This window comes from Rutilus rutilus, assembly GCF_951802725.1.
Source record: "Rutilus rutilus genome assembly, chromosome: 7".
NCBI classification, from domain to species: Eukaryota; Metazoa; Chordata; class Actinopteri; order Cypriniformes; family Leuciscidae; genus Rutilus; species Rutilus rutilus.
Genome location: NC_140221.1, coordinates 32446528 through 32471959, shown reverse-complemented (window position 1 = coordinate 32471959; position 25432 = coordinate 32446528). Strand labels below are relative to the sequence as shown.

Below are 25432 nucleotides of genomic sequence, written 5' to 3'. Positions count from 1 at the left end.
CCATCACAGGACCCTTATTGTCATTTAACTCAGGGGCTCTCAACTCTGGCCCTCGAAGTCCACTTTCCTGCAAAGTTCTGCTGCAACCCTAATCAAACACCTGAACAAGCCAATCAAGGTCCTCTGGATTACTAGAAAGTTACAGGCAGGTGAGTTTGATCAAGGTTGGAGCTAAACTCTGCAGGAAAGTGGACTTCAAGGGCCAGAGCTAAGAACCCCTGATTTAACTCTTCTGTTCCATCACAGGACCCTCATGTTGTCATTTAACTCTTCTATTCCATCACAGGACCCTCATGTTGTCATTTAACTATTCTATTCCATCACAGGACCCTCATGTTGTCATTTAACTCTTCTATTCCATCACAGGACCCTCATGTTGTCATTTAACTATTCTATTCCATCACAGGACCCTCATGTTGTCATTTAACTATTCTATTCCATCACAGGACCTTCATGTTGTCATTAACCCATCTATTCCATCACAGGACCCTCATGTTGTCACTAACCATTAAACTCCATCACAGGACCCTCATGTTGTCATTAACTCTTCTATTCCATCACATGACCTATATGATATCATTAAACCTTTATTTTCCATCACAGAACCTTTATTTTGCTATTTAACCCTTCTGTTATATCATAGAACCCTTATGTTGTCATTTAACCCTTAAGTTCTGTCACATTTACATACCCTTACATAGTAATTTTTTCCTCTCATAAAACATACGTTTTTATATGGGCAAAAAAAAATGGGCCAGCCCAAAATGGCTAAACACTAAGCTTTTATTTGTCTTAACCACAAATTATTGGTCTGGAAATCAGCTACATTTAAGCAAATGCATTACTTAAAAAGCCATTGATTCTCAGAAAAAACATCAAAGACAGAATGAAGTTTTTGACAGAATATGGGAACTTGTGTGTGGAGTGGTAAATCACAATGAAACACGAGTTGCATGGTGATGCTCCAGAAAAGTGTCTTTGAAAATCTGCTGAGAAATATAATAATAATTGCATCTCCACCACAGTGAAGCATGGAGGAAGAGGTGTCATTGTGTGGGGAGCCTTTTTAGCTTCTGGTATTGCTGAGCTATTTCACTGTTAAAAATCATTTAATGCTTTGGAGTGCAGGAGAATATTGTAGAATGACTTGCTTCCCACAAATGAAAAGTTGTTATCTAAAGAGGAATGATCAGATGTTATTTTTCAATGAGACAATGATCCTGCCCAAATTGCAAAGACAACCAAGAAGTGGCTTGAGAACAAGTCCATCAGGCTATGTTATTGTCACATTCACCGTCTGTCATTGTCCTGTCTGCACTACACTTCCCAGAGTTCCCAGTCATCATCACCTGCACCTGGTCTTCATCATCATCTCTGTCACCTGTGTTTAGTTATTAGTCATTGTTCTTCATCACCGTCACCTGTCTTCACTCGTTGTCATCTGTGTATTTAAGTTCCTGTCTTTCAGTCTTCTGTGTCGGTCAATGTTTAATATTAGGTTCCTGCTCTGAGCACACGCTCCCTGTTTTTGTGTATCTGTTATGTTTGAGAATTAAAACCTTGGAATTCATAGTCTTCGTGTTCGTCTCCTACTTCATCCACCCAAGAAGCCTGACAGATTGACCGACCTTAAAAAGAAAAGAAGATGGAGAGCTGGAAGCAGGCCTTTGTGGGAACCCGCCAAGCTGTGTTCCGGGGTATCCGTGGAGGTCACAGGGGAGGATATGGGCGATATATCTGCACAATCAAACTCCAGGGATGACTTCTCTGATCTCCCTCCTCTCATCAGCCCAACCAAGCCTGCACTTCACGCCAGTCCAGCCGAGCCTGCACTTCACGCCAGTCCAGCCAAGCCTGCACTTCACGCCAGTCCAGCCGAACCTGCACTTCACGCCAGTCCAGCCGAGCCTGCACTTCACGCCAGTCCAGCCGAACCTGCACTTCACGCCAGTCCAGCCGAGCCTGCACTTCACGCCAGATCTGCCGAAGCCAAGGCAGTATGCGTCATGCCCGCCGCCCCTGAGACTGTGAGCGTTATGCCCGCTGCACCTGTGACTGACAGCGTCGTGCCCGTCAAGCCAGAGACTTTCCGCCCAGTATCTCCTGTTCCTGTCCTCAGCCAGAGTCCGGACGAGAAGGACTTAATTGACCTTTTTTCAGAGCTTCCTTCGCCGCTGGTCCCATCCAGCTCAGAGCCCTCTTCGCCGCTGGTCCCGCCCAGCTCAGAGCCCCCTTCGCCGCTGGTCCCGCCCAGCTCAGAGCCCCCTTCGCCGCTGGTCCCGCCCAGCTCAGAGCCCCCTTCGCCGCTGGTCCCGCCCAGCTCAGAGCCCCCTTCGCCGCTGGTCCCGCCCAGCTCAGAGCCCCCTTCGCCGCTGGTCCCGCCCAGCTCAGAACCCTCTTCGCCGCTGGTCCCGCCCAGCTTAGAGCCCTCTTCGCCGCTGGTTCCGCCCAGCTCAGAGCCCTCTTCGCCGCTGGTCCCGCCCAGCTCAGAGCCCTCTTCGCCGCTGGTCCCGCCCAGCTCAGAGCCCTCTTCGCCGCTGGTCCCGCCCAGCTCAGAGCCCTCTTCGCCGCTGGTCCCGCCCAGCTCAGAGCCCTCTTCGCCGCTGGTCCCGCCCAGCTCAGAGCCCTCTTCGCCGCTGGTCCCGCCCAGCTCAGAGCCCTCTTCGCCGCTGGTCCCGCCCAGCTCAGAGCCCTCTTCGCCGCTGGTCCCGCCCAGCTCAGAGCCCTCTTCGCCGCTGGTCCCGCCCAGCTCAGAGCCCTCTTCGCCGCTGGTCCCGCCCAGCTCAGAGCCCTCTTCGCCGCTGGTTCCGCCCAGCTCAGAGCCCTCTTCGCCGCTGGTCCCGCCCAGCTCAGAACCCTCTTCGCCGCTGGTCCCGCCCAGCTCAGAGCCCTCTTCGCCGCTGGTTCCGCCCAGCTCAGAGCCCTCTTCGCCGCTGGTCCTGTCCAGCTCAGAGCCCTCTTCGTCGCTGGATCTGCCCAGCACAAAGCCCTCGTCGCTGGATCTGCCCAGCACAAAGCCCTCATCGCTGGATCTGCCCAGCACAAAGCCCTCATCATTGGATCTGCCCAGCACAAAGCCCTCGTCGCTGGATCTGCCCAGCACCGAGCCCTCGTCGCTGGATCTGCCCAGCACCGAGCCCTCGTCGCTGCCCTGCACCGAGCCCTCTCTGGTACCCGGGACTTTTCCCAAGTATTTTTTGGGGGGGGGCCATAGGGCTCCGTCCTGGCCACTCGAGGGGCCATGGCCACCTGAGGGGTCCTCACCACCATGGCCACCTGAAGGGTCTTCACCACCATGGCCACCTGAAGGGTCTTCTCCGCCGTGGCCACCTGAAGGGTCTTCACCACCATGGCCACCTGAAGGGTCTTCTCCGCCGTGGCCACCTGAAGGGTCTTCACCACCATGGCCACCCGAAGGGTCTTCTCCGCCATGGCCACCCGAAGGGTCTTCTCCGCCATGGCCACCCGAAGGGTCTTCTCCGCCATGGCCACCCGAAGGGTCTTCTCCGCCATGGCCACCCGAAGGGTCTTCTCCGCCATGGCCACCCGAAGGGTCTTCTCCGCCATGGCCACCCGAAGGGTCTTCTCCGCCGTGGCCACCCGAGGGGTCTTCACCGCCGTGGCCACCCGAGGGGTCGTCTCCGCCATGGCCACCCGAGGGGTCGTCTCCGCCAGGGCCACCCGAAGGGTCCGCACCGCCATGGCCGCCCGAAGGGTCCGCACCGCCATGGCCACCCGAAGGATCCTCACTGCCGTGGTCGCCTGAGGGGACATCACCGCCGTGGCCGCCCGAGGGGTCGTCTCCGTCCTGGCCACGCCCACAGCCTGCTCCACCGTGACCACACCCACAGTCTGCTCCGCCCTGGAGGCTTCCTGCCTTGTCTCCCTTGCCTTGTCTTCCCCGTCAGCCTCCAGGGCGCCCACCCTCCCACCCCTTTGGTCTTTCTACGGCGCGAGGACGCGCCTACCGGGAGGGGGGAGTAATGTCACATTCACCGTCTGTCATTGTCCTGTCTGCACTACACTTCCCAGAGTTCCCAGTCATCATCACCTGCACCTGGTCTTCATCATCATCTCTGTCACCTGTGTTTAGTTATTAGTCATTGTTCTTCATCACCGTCACCTGTCTTCACTCGTTGTCATCTGTGTATTTAAGTTCCTGTCTTTCAGTCTTCTGTGTCGGTCAATGTTTAATATTAGGTTCCTGCTCTGAGCACACGCTCCCTGTTTTTGTGTATCTGTTATGTTTGAGAATTAAAACCTTGGAATTCATAGTCTTCGTGTTCGTCTCCTACTTCATCCACCCAAGAAGCCTGACAGTTATATGTTGACTATAAAAAAGAACAGTTGAACATCAGTTCACAAATAACAATATATTGTTTAAATGGTTACTGCCTTTAGTTATTATTTTGGAATAAATGTAAAAATGCTTAAACACTTACTTGATGAGAATTGTACTTGGTTTTCATTAAAAGAACATTAATTTCATAGTACTATTAGGCCTAATGAACACAAAATAGAATTGAATTTGTTTTCTCTTTTTTTATGTAATGTTTATTTAACCAGGAAAATAAGACAACATTAAGATGACTATATGACTTATGAGGATATAATTTATTATTGTTATATATTTGGTATATTATATTACTGCTCTTTTATCAGAAATTCTTTGTGCCAAAAATCTGGAACTGCACATTAACACAGTTGATTTATTGTTGTTCACTCTATGTGAAACACACACACTCACTTGTACTATTCTAAACTCCCTGAAAACAAAACAAAAAGTCTTCAGGCTTAATCACTTCGAAGACAGCACAATTCCGTCTGAAGCCCTTGAGTAAAGTGCAGTCTGGATTTAGATTAGCTTTACTGCTTTTCTCCTGTCTTCCTTTGAACAAATTGTAAACCAAGCATCCGTCCCCGGAGTTATGCCATTTACGTGGAAGGATTATATCTCAACTGCACATTGTACATGAGAGATGCATATGAATAGAGAGAGTTTAGAAAGGCTAGGTTATCTGGCAGACAAAGCTCAAGGTGTTAAGGCCTATATTCCAAAAACGAAATATCTAACTTCTTTGGATAACAGCAGAGTTCTTCCAAACAATGTTTTATATTTTTTCCATCTCCATAAACAACTTTAAATGAGTTTTGAAGTTCTACCATTTATACAGACAGCCTTTTGAGGCAGTGAAATAAGGTTTTCCTTTTTCTACAACAAGCTTGTATTTAAACATGAATGTCTAGAAATAAATGTACAATACTTATTTCAATGATTTACAAAAGGATTTACCATTCAAAAAGCTCTTATGCTCACCAAGGTTGCATTTGATTAATCATTTTAATGTAGTTTAAAATGTAATTCTTGTGACGGCAAATCTAAATCTTCAGCAGCCATCACAGTCTTTATGAATCTTCAGAAATCATTCTTAAATGCTGATTTGGTGCTCAAGAAATATTTCTTATTATTATGGTTCTTATTATAACGTTAAAAAAAAAGAAAGAAAAAAGTTGTGGTGTTAATATTTTGTATAAAAAAACGATATATTTGTTCATGATACTTTGATGAATAGAAAGTTCAAAAGAACAGCATTTATTTGAAATCTTTTGAAACATAAATGTCACTTTTGATCAGTAAAAAGGGGGTCACTTGCCCCCTTTTAAAAGAATCAAAGCTCAACGCATTGGCCACTGGCCTAAATGGGTGTGGTACATCAATTAACCAATCTAATAAAAGCACTCAGGTGTAGACAAAGGTATATGCGCGGAACCGCCGCGCATTACTTTTAAGCGCCCTCGCTCACTGAGAGACAGGTTGGTTCACATGACCATGAGCCCTCCACCAAAACCTATGTGGTTGCCGGCTCCTCCTTTGGGTTTTTACAGATGTGGGCTTTGTACCCATTGCTCTAATTCAAATGACACAAAGCAATTCTTTCATCCTCAGTCAGGTAAAAAATACACGATCAATTCTTTTATTAATTGTAACACCACCCATGTGATTTATATGCTGAAATGTCCATGCGGTTGTATATAGGTCAGACTAAACGCTCCCTTAAATTACGCATTGCAGAGCACAAAGCAGCAATTCGGAACCGTAATATGGATTATGCAATTGCGAGACACTATGTACAAGCTAATCATGGCTCCAATGCGTCCTTGAAATATTGGGGTATAAATATAGTAATGGTCTGAATGAGGAGCTGGGCCTCTCATGTTTTTTATAGTTCACATTTGGAGGTATTTGTATATATTTTGCTAGTGGTTTTGTATGTTTATTTTATTTTTTATTTTTTTTATTTTTTTTTTTACTTATGTATTTATTTATTATTATTATTATTATTATTATAAAAAAAAATTTATTTTATTTTATTTTTTTTCTTCCTTTTTTTTTTTTTTTTTTTTTCTCTTTGTCTACACCTGAGTGCTTTTATTAGATTGGTTAATTGATGTACCACACCCATTTAGGCCAGTGGCCAATGCGTTGAGCTTTGATTCTTTTAAAATCTGTACATCGTTGCCATTGATTGTTTGACTCTGAAGAAGACGCATGGGCGTCGAAACGTTAGTCGTTCTGTACCATTAAATAAATTATTAAAACGTTGTGTGCTCCGGTCCGTTCCTTGGTCCTACCTAGACCTTGGGTCTCCCTTGCTGTCACTTTTGATCAGTTTAGTGCATCGTGATTGATTGATTTCTTTAAAAAAAAAAAAATTGTACTGACACCAAACTTTTGAGTGGTAGTGTAAACGTTTTAATCAATAACTTTTTGTGTTGTATTGAAATATGCTCATAATAATTATCCTCGACTACAGATTCTGTTTATAAATTTGAAGTTTAGTTTCAGTATACCACAAAGACTGTTCAATGTTTTCTGCTTGTCTTCATACAGTTGTAATCAAAATTATTCAAACTCCATTGCAAATCAGGTTTATTGGCAAAATTTACAGAACAAATCAAACAAAAGTAATTGAAATAGCTCAACACAACAAATGTTTCAAGTGGTTTTCCCAAATTCAACTGTAATGTCACCTTTAATGACTTCTGCAGTCTCAAAATTATTCAACCCCCTGACAATATAATCCCTCACAAAAGCACACATCTGCAAAACAGGTGTTGTCTCAAGCACACCTGATGCAACTAATCAAGGTCTTCATTAGTTGCACCAGGTGTGCTTGAGCTAAAACACATGTCTGAACTGGCCAAGTTTGTTGAGTGTCACGTTTGACTGCATGTTAGAAATATCCAAGTCAAGTTCAAGTCAAAACAATGGTCCAGACAAAGACCTGCAGCAAGACTTGAGGTTTCAGCTTGCACAGTAAGGCGCGTACTAAACGCATGCTAGAACTCCAAGACGTACACCACTTCTGACCCAAAAGCACAAAAAAGTTGGCTCCAATTTGCAAAGTGGAAGGCAAGATGGATTCATTGAAGTATCAGGAAATCCTAGGAGAAAACGTCATGCCGTCAGTGAGGAAGCTGAAGTGTGGGTGTCATTGGACCTTCCAACAAGACAATGATCCCAAGCATTCCTCAAATTCCACCAAGGCTTGGGTGCAAAAGAAGTCCTGGGAAATTCTACAGTGGCCATCACAGTCACCTGACTCGAACCCCACAGAAAATCTCTGGTGGGATTTGAAGAAGGTGGTTATAGCACGCAAATCCAAGAATATTACTGAACTGGAGGCCATTGCTCATGAGGAATGGGCTAATATTCCTCAGAAACACTGCCAGAAGCTGGTGTCTGGTTATACATCTCGTTTTCAGCAGGTCATAACAGCAAAAGGGTGTTCTACTAAGTACTAAAGATGCTTGCCATGAAGAGGTTGAATTATTTTGAGACTGCATAAGTCATTAAAAGTTGCATTTTCAGTTGTATTTGGGGAAACCAGCTATTTCAATTACTTTTGTTTGATTTGTTCATTGCAAACAGAAGAAAGTCTGTACATTTTGCCAATAAACCTGATTTTCAATGGGGGTTGAATAATTTCAAACTGTATATAGTCTTAGGGTCAAAATCATGTTGTTATTATTGTTTTAGTCCAGCTAATGGGAGCTTTTTGTTCAGACAAGACTAACAAGCAAAGATATGAGTTACAATTAAAAGAAGAAAATAATTAACACGTTCCAGTTACAATACATCTTCATAAACAAAGCAGGACAGTAATAAATGAGTGTTGTAACTGGTGGCTATAGCCTTGTACATTGTGTGCACATGAAAAAAAGATGGAAACAGTGACACTATTTTTCCAAAGGGAACAGACCGCAGCTCCCGGGTATCTCTCTGCATGTGAGAGCTTAGCACGAGGACCACACGGTCAGATGGCACGTTTTACCAATGGCAGATCAATACTGACCTAGACACCAGGCCACGGCAATGCACATCTCATCAGATCAGCAGAACCACAAACAAACACACACACACACACACACACGCACACACGTACACACAAACACACACACAGCAACGTCTATCATATTTGCTGCTAAGTTTACTTTTTAGTACAAGCACAGTTTCAACAAAATAAACTATCAAATACAGTGTGGAAAACTGGACACGGCAGCTAAAAATAGTATCAAACCAAATACAAAATATCTGTGAAGATTGTGAACAATATAATCGCTGTTGTGCCTTGTCAAATTGTGGCTTTCTATTACAGATAAAGACACATTGTGATAACATGTGACTCACCTGGTCTGTGCTTGGTGAGTCTGCAATGTCATTCATGCTCCTGCTTTGAGCGTGGCCTGCGGACACAGGTACAACACAGAAATGCAATTACAAATATTTCATAATATCATCAAAATGATACATATTTAAGTCTTACTCCAACATGATATAAAGCTGACTAGCTATTTAACAACTAATCTACCATCACTCACTATCTAATTAAAAATCTACTCTTTCTGGACAGCTCTAATGAAAAACCTGTCTATAAAAATGCACATTGAAAACACAACATGTTGATCAACCACATTATCCTAGACAGAATTAATTCATTAATTGCTTTTAACCAAACCCAAAGATCACGGCCATTTCTAGATGAATACAGTTCAGTTCAGTTCATGAACTAACAATGAAAAATAGTAATCTTAGTTAATGTTTATTTCAACATTTACTAATACATTATTAAAATCAAAAGCTGTATCTGTTAATATTATTTAATGGACCTGAGGTGAGCTAACATGAACTAACAATGAACAGTCCTATTTTTTATTAACTAACGTTAAAAAAGATGAATAAATACCGTAACAATGTATTGCTCATTGTTAGTTAATGCATTAACTAATGTTAACTAATGGGACCTTATTGTAAAGTGTTTCCTGTCAGGGTTATGTGCTGTTTTCCTGTGTTTTGCGCATGTTTCCCTGGTTCCAGTTTTTTTCCAGTGTTTGTTTGCTGTTTGTTGCTTAGGTTACTGATTTAGTTGAACACCTGTTAATCATTGCTTTGACTGCTTTGGTATTGTATAAAATGAGCTTGCTTTCTGACAGTCTTTGTTCGGTAGTGTAAAGTTGGTTGTTCCATCCATGTTTTGATCCAGTGCTGTGTTAAGTAAACTGTAAATAAAGGACTGCTGAAATTAAATCTAGCTTTATTTTCTTCCTTCAACCAGCTGTGGCATTACCAGAATATACAATAATGATTAAAAAAAAAAGGATTAAAAGAGGTGCAAAGACTCACGTAGTCGGCCATAGTTTGCTTGCTTGCTACGCAGATCTTCTGTAGAGCGATTAAAATTTGCTCCAGTGGCGGGTGTTCGGGCTGGGCTCCGAGCTATGAGAGACAAACATCATTTCTTTTTTTTAAATTACCTATTAAGCAGACAATGTTTTTCTAATAGGCTGATGTTAATGAACTGTGTAAGAAGAGCAATGAAAGAACCCACTGAAAGAATTAAAATGGGATTGGGATTGTTCACCAAAAAGTCTGCCATGACCTACTCACCCTCATGTCACTTGAAGCCCATGTGATCTTATTTATGCTCAGGTTGAATTTAACAATGGGCTGGTCTAAACAAAGAAAGTGGATGGTGACCAGTGGCAAGTTTTGTGTTTTAGTGCTTCCTTTATTTTTGTCCTTTTCAGAGCTTTACATCCGCTTTGCTCTCATTATGGAAGATAGTGGCCTGAATGCTGTTTTTTGCAATTGTTTACACAATATAAGTGTGAGTAGATAATGATCATTTTGGGATTAACTGTCATTTTAAGACCATTAAAGGAGTCATATGATGTGATTTCTTTTTTTCCTTTTTCTTTAGTGTGTTATATAGGCTAGCTGTTTGTGCATGTATAAGATCTGTAGAGTTACAAAGCTCAAAGTTTTGAGCAGTAACTATATCGCTTGTTTGTCATTTCTACGATCACAAATCGTTAGCCTCATAGCATAATTGCCTAAAGCCTGGTTCACACGGGACGATTTTAAAATTGTCGGCCGATTTTCCAAACCTGAGAGACCCCACACACGGCTATAAAAAACGAACCGATTTGACTCCCGAACATTCCCAGGTCAGACTGGAAATCTCGCAAAATCCCTCGAGATCAAACGTGACTTCAGAGTAAACAATCATGGCGGACGAATAGGACGCAGTAGGCTACGTGCCGATAGTTTGTAGTTTGTTTTTAACCGAAAAAACCCCCCTCCATCTCCGACGTCCACCGGACTTTCTGGTGCGCCATGCCGCCGGCTGTTTTGATTTTGTTTCCCGGTGCTTCCTCGCCGCCTCGTCACCTCGCTTTCTGATTGGCTACACCCACAGTCCACAGGCTGCGTGCTCGTTTGTCCCCGGGAGACACCACACACGAGGAGAAATCGGGCCAAAAAAATCCAACATGTTGGATATCCCCGATTTGAGATCGGAGCGGTCCCGACGTCCTTCCGAGCAGACGAGAGCAGTCTTAACACACCACACACGGCAGGAATATCTGATCAGATTGTCGGAATGTCGGAAGGGGTGAATCGGGGCTAAAATCGGCCTAATTATCCTGCCGTGTGAACCAGCCTTTATGCGCATGTGTAACAATTTCTGTCGCCAAAGGTGCTTACTCCTTGTTTATTTATTATTATTATATTATTATTAATTTGACTGCAACGTTATATTGTCCTAAAGTGTATTCTCACCGTGTACCGCCTGCAGAAACACTGCATCCGTAGGCTGCCATTGTTGTTTTGTATGGTTTCGCGGACTATGTGACGTCAGAGCTCGTAACTGGGAGTACATCGATCTAGTACGAGTTCACGGGTGGGAAGTCACGGGTTTGACTGCCGTTCCAGTGCACTTTCACGGGTATAAAAGGTTGGAAAAACACGGGTTACAGGTTGCCTGGAACGCACCATTAAATCGGCCTAATTATCCTGCCGTGTGAACCAGGCTTAAGTCCTTTTTTTTTTTTTATATTACTTGGGCAATTATGCTATGAGGCTAACGAAATGCAGACATGGTTTTATGTTTACATAGTGTTCGCACCCCCATAGCACGACACATAAAAAAGTCATTATAATCAGTAAGTATGTTCCCAATGAAATAAAACCATACCAATCTGATACGGTCTGGTCCAGTCGCGAAAGTTGATCGATCAGCTTGGTCATCTGCATTTTCCGGATCAGATTCGGGCTCAAATTGATACGGTAGTACCGACATTTATCGCCTGTCATTATTGCTTTGGGAGCTGATGTTCCAAATATGGTAAGGGGCGTGACATTTCCGTCAGGCCAATCACAATGGACTAAATCGCTGGCCAATCAGAGAGCACATCGCTTTTCAGAACCATGAGCTTTGTAAAAATCGACGTGTTTCAGAAAGGCGGGGGCATAGAGGAGCAACAATAATGTACGGTATGTGTAAAATAATGTGTAACTTATGTTTGTGTAACTTTTTTTAACCTAAAACCGTGTAAACACATTGCATTAAACCAAATACACAAAATAATGTTCTTTTTAGAACGTCATATGACCCCTTTAAAGGGATAGTTCACCCAAAAATGAAAATTCTGTCATAATTCCAAACCTGTATGCGTTTCTTTCCTCTGTTGAACACAAAAGAAGATAGCCATTGACTTCCATAGCATTTGTTTTTTCCTACTATGCAAGTCAATGACTATTGTCAACTGTCTGGTTACCAACATTCTTCAAGATATCTTCTGTGTGTTCAACAGAAACTCATACAGGTTTGGAACAACTTAAGGGTGAGTAAATTATGACACACTTTTCATTTTTGGGTGAACTATCCCTTTAAGCAATTAGGCTGCTGCATGCATTCTACATTAAGATGCAAAAACATTTAAAGATTGAAGACTCACTGGCGCCTCCAGAGCCAGACTTGCCCAGATCCGCAAGGGAGCGATGGATTGGCTTCTTTGTCTGATGTCTATGCTTTCTCAACAAAACAAAGCTGATTTTATCTCTCAGATCAGGACTGATCAACCCTTCCTCTATCTGACGTTCGATGATGTCATCTGCATGAGACAAAAGTTAAAGTGGTTTGCTTTAAAAGTACATTGGTGGCAAAACAAAATGCATAAAAACTGTAGAAAAACATTATGATGCATCAAAATAAAATAAAAAAACAATGAAAAAGAAACCCTTTTATGATTACACTTCAGTATGCAAGACGATATCTGTTGTACAAAGGATTAGATTGTTCAGACATCAGTAGCCTCCCATCAGATGAAAAGCACCCAGAATAAAGAGCGTCATTGCTCACCAACTATCTGTGGGAGTGAATATCCCTCCAGGTCCAGCAGCACGGTGCCTGTCTGAAGGCATGTCCGCAGTTCAAACAGGCTGTGCAGGGAGAGCGTGGAAACGTGGGGTTTGCTCCATCTCTCCCCACCCTCCTCGACCTTTTCCTCAAACTTAACCCACCTGCAGATATGCACAGTCACAAACAAAGTTGAAGTCAAGCAGAGAAAAAAGGAAATGTAAGTTTCTGATGTCGTTCTGATGAGGATGCTGTTTGTTTTAAGGTGAAATGTGTCATTTCTGTCTCACTAAAGCAGAGGTGCCTAAACCTTTTAGTACAAAGGGCCATCAATCAAACTTGATTGACCATAGGCCAAAAATAAATATTGCATTATATCCAACCATATTACATTAAAATGTTTAGTTTAAAAAATCTAAAAGCACCATTTATAATGGTTACAAATGACAAATATCTGTGCATTCTGACAAAATAAACATATTTCATTTACAGCTCAGTATATTCACTAGAAGTAATTAATCACATCAGTAGTTATCATTAGCTTTTTAATATAGGCTATATTTTGTTTTCATTTTCATTTGTCATTTTTTTGCTTTTGCATTTTTTCACGTTTTTTTTTTATAATTATACTGCCGTTTTTGCATTCGTTTTTCACCTAATTTTTACATTTTATTTCAGCTTTATTTAAATTAAAGAAAATATTTTTAATTGTTTTACTTTTATGATAATGATGATCAAATGATAATTACTGTGCATGGTGTCTTTATGGATACATAACTGTTTTGAAACCACTGAGCCACAGAATTGATTAATTGGTGCAAGACTGATGCCCTTTGTGATGCCTTTTCGATTATGTTTTTATACCTTGCTGATTCTTTCCACTCCAGCTCGTCTCCCTCGTGTTGCAGCGTGTCCATCTCAGTGAAGAGAGTGGGTGTGGGCATGGCCTCCTCCTCATCCCCTAAAATGTAGCGCAGTCGTTCTGCTGCAGGGGACACTGTGAAATGAACAGGATAAAAAGTGATTGAAAACTTTTTTTTGCTTGGATCTCGCTCAGTCAGACATCAGAATGAGATAGCCTTCAAAAATAAAAAGTGCAGTGGAATGCAGCAGCACAGTGAAAGTATTAGCTCAAAAGTTAAGAAGAATCAACAAGGATCCCCACTGTGTATGTTTGATACATTGCTGTGATGATTGCCTGTGCCTGGAGGAATACCACAGTGTAAGCCATTGTTCATACATTTTCTGGGTGAGGACTAAATCTGTGAGCTGTGACTGAAGCTGAGAATCCACACTGTGCTTGTTTTTCTGGGCTTGTTTGAGGTAAGGGAGCATGTTGCAAAGTCCAGGCCTTTCTGGTCTTTTTTGTGTTTTCATTTCTTTGCTCAGCATTTCTCAGCTCTAACACCTGTTAGATACATCTTTACTTCTTACTATGGTTTGATCATTGCTGCCTGTTTCATCCACACAGAGGCTTCCTGAGGACTAAAGATATGACTCAAGAAGAGACACGTGGAGAACAAAAGCCCATAGATGTCAAGATGTGAAAGAGCATAAGTGTCTTTAAAACTATCAACTTCCAGTCTATTATATGTGAAGATTGTTAGACTAAACACGTAGAACACAGCTGACAGAGAAACAGGAGTTTTATTAAAAAGGCAAGAGGCAAGAATGCAAATTGTCCTGCTGTCATGGACACTTCAATTATCATAATTCAGCAATATGATGCATGAACAAGTGATTACTAAGAAGCTGTTGACTGAAATGAAGTTTAATGCCAAATGTGTAATTACTCACAGCTGTAAGTGAGGCCAGGAAAGATCAATAACATTGGCTGTGTCCGAAATCACCCTCTAATCCCATAAATAGGGTGCTATTTGAGGGGACAGCCATTTGTAGTGGTGTCCGAAACCATTGTGGACGTTATCGAGTGCACTCATTCAATCCCAAAATGTACACTCAACAGTATATATCTATGCACTTAACGGCTAGAGAATACCCATAATGCACTGTGAGGGTCATGCCGAATGAATTCCCGCAATTAATGAATTATTAGTGGAGTAAAGGGTGCAATTTCAAACAGCTATTGAGTTCCATGTCATCAGCAAAGGAGGTTATGGCCTTTTTAGCCCATGTCAGAGGCATTAGTGTTTAAAAAATAAGAGATTTTCAGTAATAAAGCTGCTTAGTCATGATGTGTATTTGTAAGCCAAACAGGGGTGCGTTTCCTATAGGCTACAACGGCGTAACTAGCTGGTTAACTACCATAGTACGATGCATCGTTGAAGAAATCAACTAGCTAGTCACAACTGTTTTAAATTACAGACATGGCATCTGAGGACTATTTCTCATTTTTCTCAGTTATTTTGCTTTATTTCCAGATTCAATCATAGGCTCATTCTTACGTAGTAGAGCACGTTCGCACATGCGCAGACACTTTAGATCTCTTGACAAATGAAAAGAGGTAAATGACATTTGGATTCTAAATAAAAGACACAGATTGTACTAAATGTCAGCTTGCTTATTTTGCTCAAGACTTATTAAGGATTTATTAAGCCCACATGTCATGCAAACAAGAAACTATGCTTCTAACTACAGGTCGAGAGCTACGAACATTTACAAACAGCATTGCAAAGTTGTGTGGTTGGAACGATGGTTTCGGGAAACACCGACTCATTGAACTATGCTGATAACAAGGGAACTTGCGAACATAGTTGGCTAGCGTTGCTTTTGGGAGACGCACCCCAGGACGGCTAATTCGGCATGGTTTCAACATTCATGTTTTGTCCCATGTCATAAATGATCTTAATTCATCGAAAGTGATTTATTTTACAACATAAGTTGCTAACAAATAGCGTTAGCAACTTATGCTGTAAAAGAAATCGACAAGCAAGAATTCGACAAGCAAGTAAAATTATATCCTTGTGGTAGTCGAAGTTCTTTTTTAGCTGTTTGTTTGCATCAGTGTTGTTATTTTAACTAAAACTATCAAAAGAAATGTTGCCTTGGCAACTAACTGAAATAAGTGCTAAAATGACTAAAACTTTAACTGAATACAAATAAATTAAAGCTAAATAGAAATATATTTAAAAGTGCCTTAATGTTATTTTGACTTCAAATATACCCATTTTGTACATAAGTATAGTATTAGTGTGCTAATAATATCATAAAAGTACGAAGTGAAAGAGCGTTGCGCTTCCTCTGAATGTTTGCTTATTTCATTGTTCTGTGCTGACTGCAAACTTTGTGTGTTTAGAATGTTTAGAGATGCATCACCATAATTGTTTTTCATGGTCTTCTGTTTTGCAGTGACGAGACTATCCTGCTCTCGGCAAAGCATGATATTGAGAGTGAGGGTGTGGGGTATATCCGATAAACCAGGCACAACTCTATTTCACTCACACACACACACACACACACACACACACACACACACACACACACACACACACACAGAAATGTACGCCAGTATTGCTCCCTATATAGTCCTCTTGAATTTGCATTCTCTCTTTCAGATTTCCTAGAGTCTACTTCCTCACAGGGCATTTGAATTTAACCATTTCCCATCTTTTGCAATTGTTGGATATAAAAATCCATTGTGATTCTACATTCTACTACCTGTTTTTGTGGGGTCACCAGTCTTTTGGGTCATCATATTGGCAATAAAAAAGTAAGTAGAAAGGTCTAAAATGTTTCCTTTTTTTAATCCTGCTCAGTCACAAGACACAAGTATCATCATATAATGTAATATATAGGACACACTTTAATCACTAATGTGAAGGACTTCAAGTTCTGTTCCAGAACTGATCGAGGACTCACTGGTTCTGTTGATGTCTGGTGGCAGGCTGTGTTCTGGATGATCCAGGTTTGCCGCCTCTAGATCGTATCGGTCTCTGTCATCACAAGGATAGTGTTCTTGTCTGTGATGGTCGTGCCGAACTCTTCGTTCTACATCTGCATCATGACTCGACATGGACGACCGTCTCCGCCTGCGTTTGCGACGGTAACCACGGGGGACCGGAACACCAATATAGATGGATTGATGGTCTGAGAGAGGCAGATCACACTATGAGAAGAAGCTTAACAACATATTGTTCGATGTCATTGATTTTGGAAAGTAATTTCATGCTCCATAGAAAATGTTCTGCTCATTCAAGCCAACATGTTCAAGACCAAAAGTGGCATGATCTGGTGTAACTATTGATGGAGTAGCCCTCAATACTCACAATGTAAGATCAATAAATAGCCTTTTCAAATAAAATACATTTATTTGAAATAGTTCTTCATGCTTCCAGTTCTGTCAAAGCACAGACACTTACAACACGAGAATGTCTAGCCATAAGAAAAACATACTGTTTAAAGGCACACTATGCAGTTTCCGTTTTTTCTCAAACAGCGACCCCTAGAGTCGCTGTGGAGTACTTGTATTTAACGTTACTGTCGTAAATACCACTCACGCAGAGCCGTCTCTGCACTCTTCCGACCGTGCTTTCTTCGTCGGCTCTGCCATGATTCATGTCTGAAATGCGTGCTAGTGTCTTCCATCGAGGCTGCTTCATATGTTGTTGATGTGTGTGACGTCGTGCCATAAAGCAAGTCGTGATTCGCGCGAGATTTGTCAGGGTGCCACCTCTCAAACCTGCATTGCTGATTTTGCCACCGGCGGATGATTCGCCCTACTACGAGTTTGTTTACCATCTAAATGATTTCGAAGCTGTTAAATTAAGGTACAAATCTTGCATAGTGTGCCTTTAAATTCACTCTCATCATGCCATTCATCAAATTATTAGAGCAAAGCAATTGTTGGAAAGATCCATTAATCCAGCAAAATATGAATAAATGTTTTTGTTATTCTTATTCTTATAATGAAAAAGGTTTCAAGTGTTTGCATAGCATTTCAAAGAGATGTACATTACAGTTCAAATGTTTGGGGAGAGGGGGGGTCAACATTGGTAATTATAAGAAATATTTCTTGAGTACCAAATCAGCATATTGGAATGATTTCTGAAGTATCATATGATACTGAAGAATTCAGCTTTGATCACAGGAATAAATGACATTTTTAAATTTATTAAAATAGAAAACAATATTTCTGTATTTTGGATCAAATAAAATGGAGCCTTGGTGAGCAAAAAGAGACTTCTTTAAAAAAATATATATAATAATTTAAAAAGTGTACCATCCCCAAACTTTTAAATGTTAGTGTATGTAAGATGGAGACAGTCCCACAAGATTCACTGTCAAAAACATTCCGTATATTAATTTCTCCCTTGGGGAACACTTTTGCTTTTGTAATTTCATGTAAATTTTCCCTCATCTTCCTATGTTTTATAAAGTATGAAGTGGAGGAAGAAAAAAATGGTTAATTGTGAAAGCAAGCGAAAATATGAAAAACATTTTTAGCTGTAGGCGCAGTAATAATAACTCAACTAATTTGAACATAATGTGCTTTGTACAATGTTTCATTTTCTATCTATTTGAGATGGCAAAATGGCAGGATATTTGTGACACTTTAATTTCTTGAGTGGGTCTGTCAAATCTTGAAAAGATAATGGGAAGAAAAGGTGAGTGGGTTAAAATGAGCCTGTTTCAGGCCCAGTTTTTGTTGTAGCCATATTTAGGAGGTGCTCAGTAATTGATAGGAGCACATGTTTAAGTATAACCTTGTTGAAGCACACATTCTACAATTTTATATAAACTAAGCTACAAAATGATGTTTAATAAGCCCATTTTGTTCATCAAAGGTGGCAAAAGTAAACATGCATATGCATTAGAAGATATATGACAATTATAACTACACTCTTAAAATAAAATAAAAATATTAGTATTGACTATTCCATGAAGAACCTTTAACATTCATGGAATCTTTCCATTACACAAAAGATTACAGCCCGGAAAGTACTGCGTAATTGAAGCGATTTTACAGTGTAACTTTCTGTCATTAAAGTGTAATAATAAGGGAACAATATGTAAAGTTTGGGGAATAAAGGGGTAACAACTATTGAACTAAGGGGTACTTATTCTACAATTATGATACAAAAATCTAACATTTGGGAGCAATTTAGCAAGAACATACCTTTTTGTAATAATGGTGTACCAATACATACTGTATTGGCTTTTTAAAAATTACAAGGTACATATCTATGCATTTATACAGTATTCTTTCTAACAAAAGTGTACTGAAAACTAAAACAATTGCTCAAATATTTGGGAAAGATACTCTTGTTTCATGTAGTGGTTCTTGTTACCCTCTTGTTCCATGTAGTTACAGGGTAAGTACAATAAAAATACATGCACGATCTAATATCACTGACTCTGAAACCTTTATTTGAAAAACAACTTAATTCAAAACAGATTTACAACACTTCTTTTTCATTTAAATGCTTAAGTCTTGACAGAAAGGAGCATGTTTTGTTACCCCTTTTTTCTCTTGCTTGGCTTCTTCCTTTTGTTCCTCTTCTTTTTCTTTCTTTCCACTGATGATTCTTAAGAAGAAACCATGTCTCTTGCTATTCTGTATTATGTATTAAAAGAAAATGCAGTACACCCAGAAATACGTCCTCACCATTTACTCATCTTTTACCATCATGCCATCCAAGATGTATTTGACTTTCCTTCTTCAGATTAACACAAATTAAGGTTTAAAAAAAAAAAAAAAAAAACATATCTGGGAATACATATAATGCAAGCTCATGTGTTCCTAAAAGTTGGAGCATCAAACAGCACATACTGCAATAACTACAGTACATCCATACGACCCCAATGGATGGATCAGTGTTTCCTGAAGTGAAACGATGTTTGTAAGAAAAATTACAATATTTTAAACTTTTTAAACTGTAGATTATCGCTTCAGACCAACTGTAATAAGTTGTTTTTCAAATAAAGGTTTCCGAGTCAGTGATATTAGATTGTGTGTATGTATTTGTATTGTACTTACCCTGTAACTACATGGAAAAAGAGGGTAACAAGAACCACTTTAATTTACAAAAAAAATTGCAATAGTTTTAGCTTTACTTGCCTTGAAACATGTAAGCCCAAACTTAAACATCTGCACTTTTGCTATAAAAAAATTAATAAAAAAAACTGTATAAATGCATAGATATGTACCTTGCAATTTTTTAAAAGCCTATACAGTATGTATTGGTACACAATTATTACAAAAAGGTATGCAGTGTATGTTCTCGCTAAATTGCTCACAAATGTAAGATTGTTGTATCATAATAGTAGAATAAGTAGTTCTATAATACGTACAATATAAATATATTTTTTATTCCCCAAACTTTACATATTGTTCCCTTATACTTACATGCAAGTACTTTATAGGTACACTATAATTACCAAAAGTTATGCTGTAAATTCGTCTTAATTACGCAGTACTTTCCGGGCTATAATCTAAAGCGTTACCAAATGTTCTTTAGTGGAAAAAGGTTCTTTTGATCATAAATATGTTCTTTACACAAATAAAAGAATGCTTCTTTTAAGAATGTTTCTTTGGGGAACCCAAAATGGTTATTCAATGGCATTGATGTGAAAATTATTTTTGGAGCCTTTATTTAAAAAAAAATGTTTTTTAACAATATCTTTATTTTTTGTTTGTTTGATTATTCTCTTTGCATTTTTTCTTCAACCAAACAATGAGTTAAGATAAAATGTCCCAAACTAACCTCACTACACAACATTTAACTACTGTCATGCTGATCGCGCCTATGTGCGTGCGTGTGTGTGTGTGTGTGTGTGTATCTTGTTTCATGCCTAAGGCTACTCACCCTCCTCCTCTTCATCATAGCGGTAACGACTGTTTCCCATGGCTCGATCATGGTCCATCCTGAGAGAATGCAGATAAGAAGATATAATATTGATAAATATGGCAAAGACAGAATGCAAAAAGGCTGTTTTTGAGTCTGATATGTCAAAAGTTGCAAAGCAAATGTTTATTTCTGTGTAACATCCTGAGAATATTTCAAATCTCGTTATGATTTTCGTTATGATCGTTTTGATCGTGCACAACAGAAGGTCAGAGGCATGACTAGGGGCAGTGGCACACACTGGGCATTGAGCTTCCTGCTGAATCACTGCCAATCACAGATCAATAGTGAAATAATTAACAGAACAAATGACCGATGGAAAGATACATAATTACACGACCAGAGGAAAACCCGTGTCTAGCTAAAGGCCAGTCTCTTCCATTCACTATAAAGCCACAAGAATTTTCTCACTGGTTACCATCTTGAGATACACTTACAAAAATGAGCACAAATTAAACTTCTACATTTTAGGTGCTGAATTTCTGTGATTTAATTACAACTGTGAAACTGAATTACTGAATTACTACTGCTGGCTTTTAAAGATATTCTGGATACAATCCAATAAATGTGTAATTTTGTGATTGTTTAAATTGTTTGTGCTTCTAATCAATCTAGCTCTTGTGCAATTTGAAATGAAAATACACTACCGTTCAGAAGTTTTTGAAATAAATTAATCCTTTTGTCAGCAAGGATGCATTAAATTGATCAAAAGTGACAGTAAAGACCGTTACAAAAGATTTATATATTAAATAAATGCCGTTCTTTTGAACTTTTTATTCATCAAAAAATCATGATTTTTTTTCTCCACAGTTTCCACAAAAAAAGTAAGCATCACAACTTCTTTTTAACATTGATAATAATAAATAATGATAATAATAAAGGATCATGTGACACTGAAGACTATAATATAGTAGCTGCTGAAAATGTAGCTTTGCCAAGTTATATTTTAAAATGCATTCAATAGAAAACTAAAATAAAACATATTTTACAGCATTACTGCATTTTTAATCAAATAAATGCAGCCTTGTTGAGTATAAGATACTTTTCCCCCCAAAATTATTTAAAAAATATTAATGCCCCAAACATTTTGCACAGTAGCGTATACTTAAACCAATAAAATGTATATACTACTGTAGAAACAACATACTCATTTGTTTTGATCATTACAGCAGGGTATTGACTGAGGGCAACAGATAAAGCCAATATATTATGCACAATAATGATCTATTTTTTCCCAAATGTTCCTAGTTCTCTAACAACAATTCATAGGATTGCACCATAATTCTTGCTCAGATAAGCATGAAGTTGCTCAGGAGAGGAATAATAAACTTGTAGATCATAATAAGGTAGCATGGTGTTGCATTTGATTAGCTGTGTTGGGTTCCAAACTGGATAATTAGTTGTCACACTGGTGTCCTTCACACCCAATGGCCAGCAGACCAAGAGAGAGAGAACAATGGTGAAAGGGAGAGAAAGAGAAATGCTGTCGGCCATCCTCTTTCACAGGGTTTAATCAATTGGTCCCCATTTGTACTCAACCCACTTACTGCACTGGCCCAGAATCCTCTCTCTCTCTTCCAGCATGTGTTGCTCTAATTTCTTTTTGCTAACCTCCCTATTCTCTTTCACTTCGGGCACTTTCACTCAATCTATACAGAACAACATTCACAAATTAATTGGTAATTTCCCTTCACACTGTTTCACTTGCTCATTAGTTTATGAGCAACACTCAGAATTTATAGTATTGACAACGTTAATTCACCATAAACATTTTACTTTTCCTTGCCAGCATGAGATGAAGCTATTAAAACACTTAACTGAATCTTGCAGTGTCAATCAGTGATTAAAATGCATGAAATAGGTCTTGTTCACAGGATCCCTTAAATGGGATGTACAGTGGCAAGAAACATGAATATATTCATCAAGTTAAATGAAATCTGATTCAGTAATAATAAGGGATTTATCTATCAATTCTGCAGATTATCTCATGCATTAAATGAATCAAGAAAAATGTCATTGGTCATCACAGCATGAGCTTTTTAATTACTTTTGAACTAGCATTCAAAAGTTTGGAGTCAGTAATTTTTTTAATTTAAAAAATAAAGTATCTTTTGCTCACTAAGGCTGAATTGAATTTATCAAAAATACACTAAAAAGTGTAAACATATTATGAAATTGTATTACTACAATTTAAAGGGGTGGTATAATGCCCTTTTCACAAGATGTAAAATAAGTCTTTGATGTCCCCAGAGTGTGTATGTGAAGTTCAGCTCAAAATACCCCACAGATATTTTTATATAGCATGTTAAAGTTGTCACTTTTTGAGGGTGAGCAAAAACGCACTGTTTTTGTGTCTGTCCCTTTAAATGCAAATGAGCTGGTGCTCCCGCACAGGGGGCGGAGCTTCAACAGCTTTTGTCCTTTTACCTCACACAGACATGCACTGGAAATTTCAAAAACGTTTAGCCTCTTATGTTCAAACCGAAGTCAGAAAGATGGAGAGACACAAGAAGAAGTGACAAAATGTAGACAGCATTTCTGAATGGTTAGTTGGTGAATTTATGTAGCTGATGTGTAGTTATCTTCTAGTCACTGATTAGCATATTCTGTTTTAATAATCTATAAATCGCGTTTCCGGGGGCGGGTTTATGTAAATTTGAGGTAGTTAAGGACCGGCCGTTTGTTGTAGTCCTTAAAAAGCAATTTCTTTAAAAGAAAATATCTCCCTTTTCTTTGAACTTTGAGCATTGTAACTTTGCAGATGTTGTTTATGCTCAAACAGCAACATTACACAAGTTAGAAAAGTGAAATCATATTCAACCACCCCTTTAAAACAACTTTTCTATTAGAATATATAGAAGACAGTTGGTGATTTGGTAACATTTCTTATTTCTTATTCACATTTCTTATTATCAGTGCTGGTAACAATTGTGCTGCTTACAGTTTTTCTCAATCGCTTTGGCTCAATTCTCAAATGAGTTTTTATTATCAAAACAATAAATTCATATCTCTGAACAATTAGTTTCTCGTTTACATCACATTTCTTATTGATTTAAGCAAATTGCAAAAACTCTTCACAACTTCTAAACATTCTTTCATCGTGTGAGCCATCACAGCCAACACAAATATCCTGACATTGTACTGAAATAGTAATCACAATCTCACTAATCAACCAATAACATTTGGAAGCATATACATGGAGTTTTCCAAGAACAATCGCTACTATTTTTAACATGGAGGAACATCACAACACTAAAAAACAGCAGCTACAGCAGTACATTTATTTTTGTAGAAATGTGTTACACATAAACTGAAAATTGGTGTTAGGGTAAGACATAATGGAGTGTGTAAAAATGAGAAAAGTGAATTCTCAGTTTACATATAAAACATTTCTACATAAATGTACTGTATAAATACAAATGTTCATTTTCTTTTTGTGTACTACAGTTTTGACTTTTCCCACTAAATGTTTACCTTCTGTTGAAATCTGTATCTAAAAATCTCAGTGTGATACACCAGAGCATTCAGCTAGACAAAACGGACATTCTTGTATAGTATGGAAAATCAACGAATTATCAACACATTGCCAACAAAAAAGAAACATTTTGACGAGTATGGCTCAAACAATATAAAAAAAAAAAAACTTTTTATTTTGGTGGCATAGGCCAATTTACTGACACAATAACTAGGTTTTGAAGCATTAATTTAATGTTTTGAGTGAGTTACTACATTTTTCAAACATGCAATAGATTTCTGATGTTCCAGCAAACAGTTGTGACTTGAACTTAGAGTTTAGATAATTTAGACTGTTTCGAAGGAAAAAATATCAAAGCGATTAAGAAAACCTAGAAAGTTTAAAAGTACATTTTGTAACATCGTAAATGTCTTTACTGTCACAGGTGATCATTTTAATACATCGTTGCTGAATAAAAGTATTAATTATAGATCGATTAAATCTATAACACACACTTCTAAAGATTAAAAGTGCACACAATGATTTACACTGGCAATGGAGACACCCAAACAACCAAAATGCAAATAAAAGCCTTTTGCATGTGTTTGTGTCACAGAACCCAAACACCATATTTCATGTTGCTCAATAGATTACCAAGATTTCCTTCAGATAGAGCTACATGTAGTAACTTTTAATGAGGTATTAATTTTTGTTTTTATAATAAAATTCTTACCTGATCTCAGTAGCAGTGCACAGATGGAGAGGTAAAAAGCGAATCAAAAGGACTAATCAATACAGGAAATCAGCGAGGATCACAGCTCTATGGGACACGGGACAAAAACTGAACATGTTACAGAACTAATCTGCAACCCTCTCTCAGTTAATCACTCCTCACATGCACACAGAGACACACCCTCTCATGCTAACACATCCACAAAGTGTGAGTCAATGGTATGGACTGGTGACAAGGTCGAAAAGTAGATAACTGGGACTCAGGCAAATGGACCATTGAGAGCTGTGTTAAGAGACATTACTGACTCACTGTGCACTCTGTTTATTTACTGAGACTATTCACTCTGTAAGGGAGGGTTTCCCTTCACTAAATCCTGTCCAAAACATTTTGAACTGGTCGCAATTCTGAAGAAATACAAGTCTTACAATGAGTTTCATGACATGTTATTTGCTTAAATTGGTAAACCCCTATTTATTTTGAGGAAACATTTAAAACATGGATATTTTAAGGATAAATGTAGCATCACATTCTTAGTCAAATGACGTTGGCTGCCAATATCTCAGAACTGGCAATACTTACCAAAATGTTTTTCTTTTCCTCTCTGTGACTTCTGTCAGCTGGTATACTCGATTTTGTGGCCTCAGGCTTTTTTTTTTTTACTAACACAAATGACAGGATAATGTCAGGATATGTGCTTTGACATTTATTGACAACTCAGAAAAATCCAATTCATAGCAGA

General features: G+C 39.2%; 1 protein-coding gene across 3 annotated transcripts in view; it reads right to left on the bottom strand.

The window, feature by feature from the left end:
• slc4a5a (solute carrier family 4 member 5a) overlaps positions 1-24969 on the bottom strand; it is a 41167-nt gene extending 16198 nt beyond the window's left edge. For 2 of the 3 annotated variants that reach the window (XM_084413285.1, XM_084413287.1), the window contains exons 1-8: positions 24694-24902; positions 20468-20526; positions 16521-16748; positions 13566-13698; positions 12705-12865; positions 12301-12456; positions 9686-9778; positions 8693-8748 (exon numbers count right to left, since the gene is read on the bottom strand). In XM_084413285.1, the coding sequence (XP_084269411.1) occupies positions 8693-8748; positions 9686-9778; positions 12301-12456; positions 12705-12865; positions 13566-13698; positions 16521-16748; positions 20468-20525 (885 nt within the window). In that variant the 5' untranslated portion in view covers position 20526; positions 24694-24902. Of the gene's footprint in view, positions 1-8692; positions 8749-9685; positions 9779-12300; positions 12457-12704; positions 12866-13565; positions 13699-16520; positions 16749-20467; positions 20527-24693 lie in introns of all 3 variants that reach the window. The other variant, XM_084413286.1, reaches the window with a different exon arrangement.
• Positions 24970-25432: the final 463 nt, after the last annotated feature.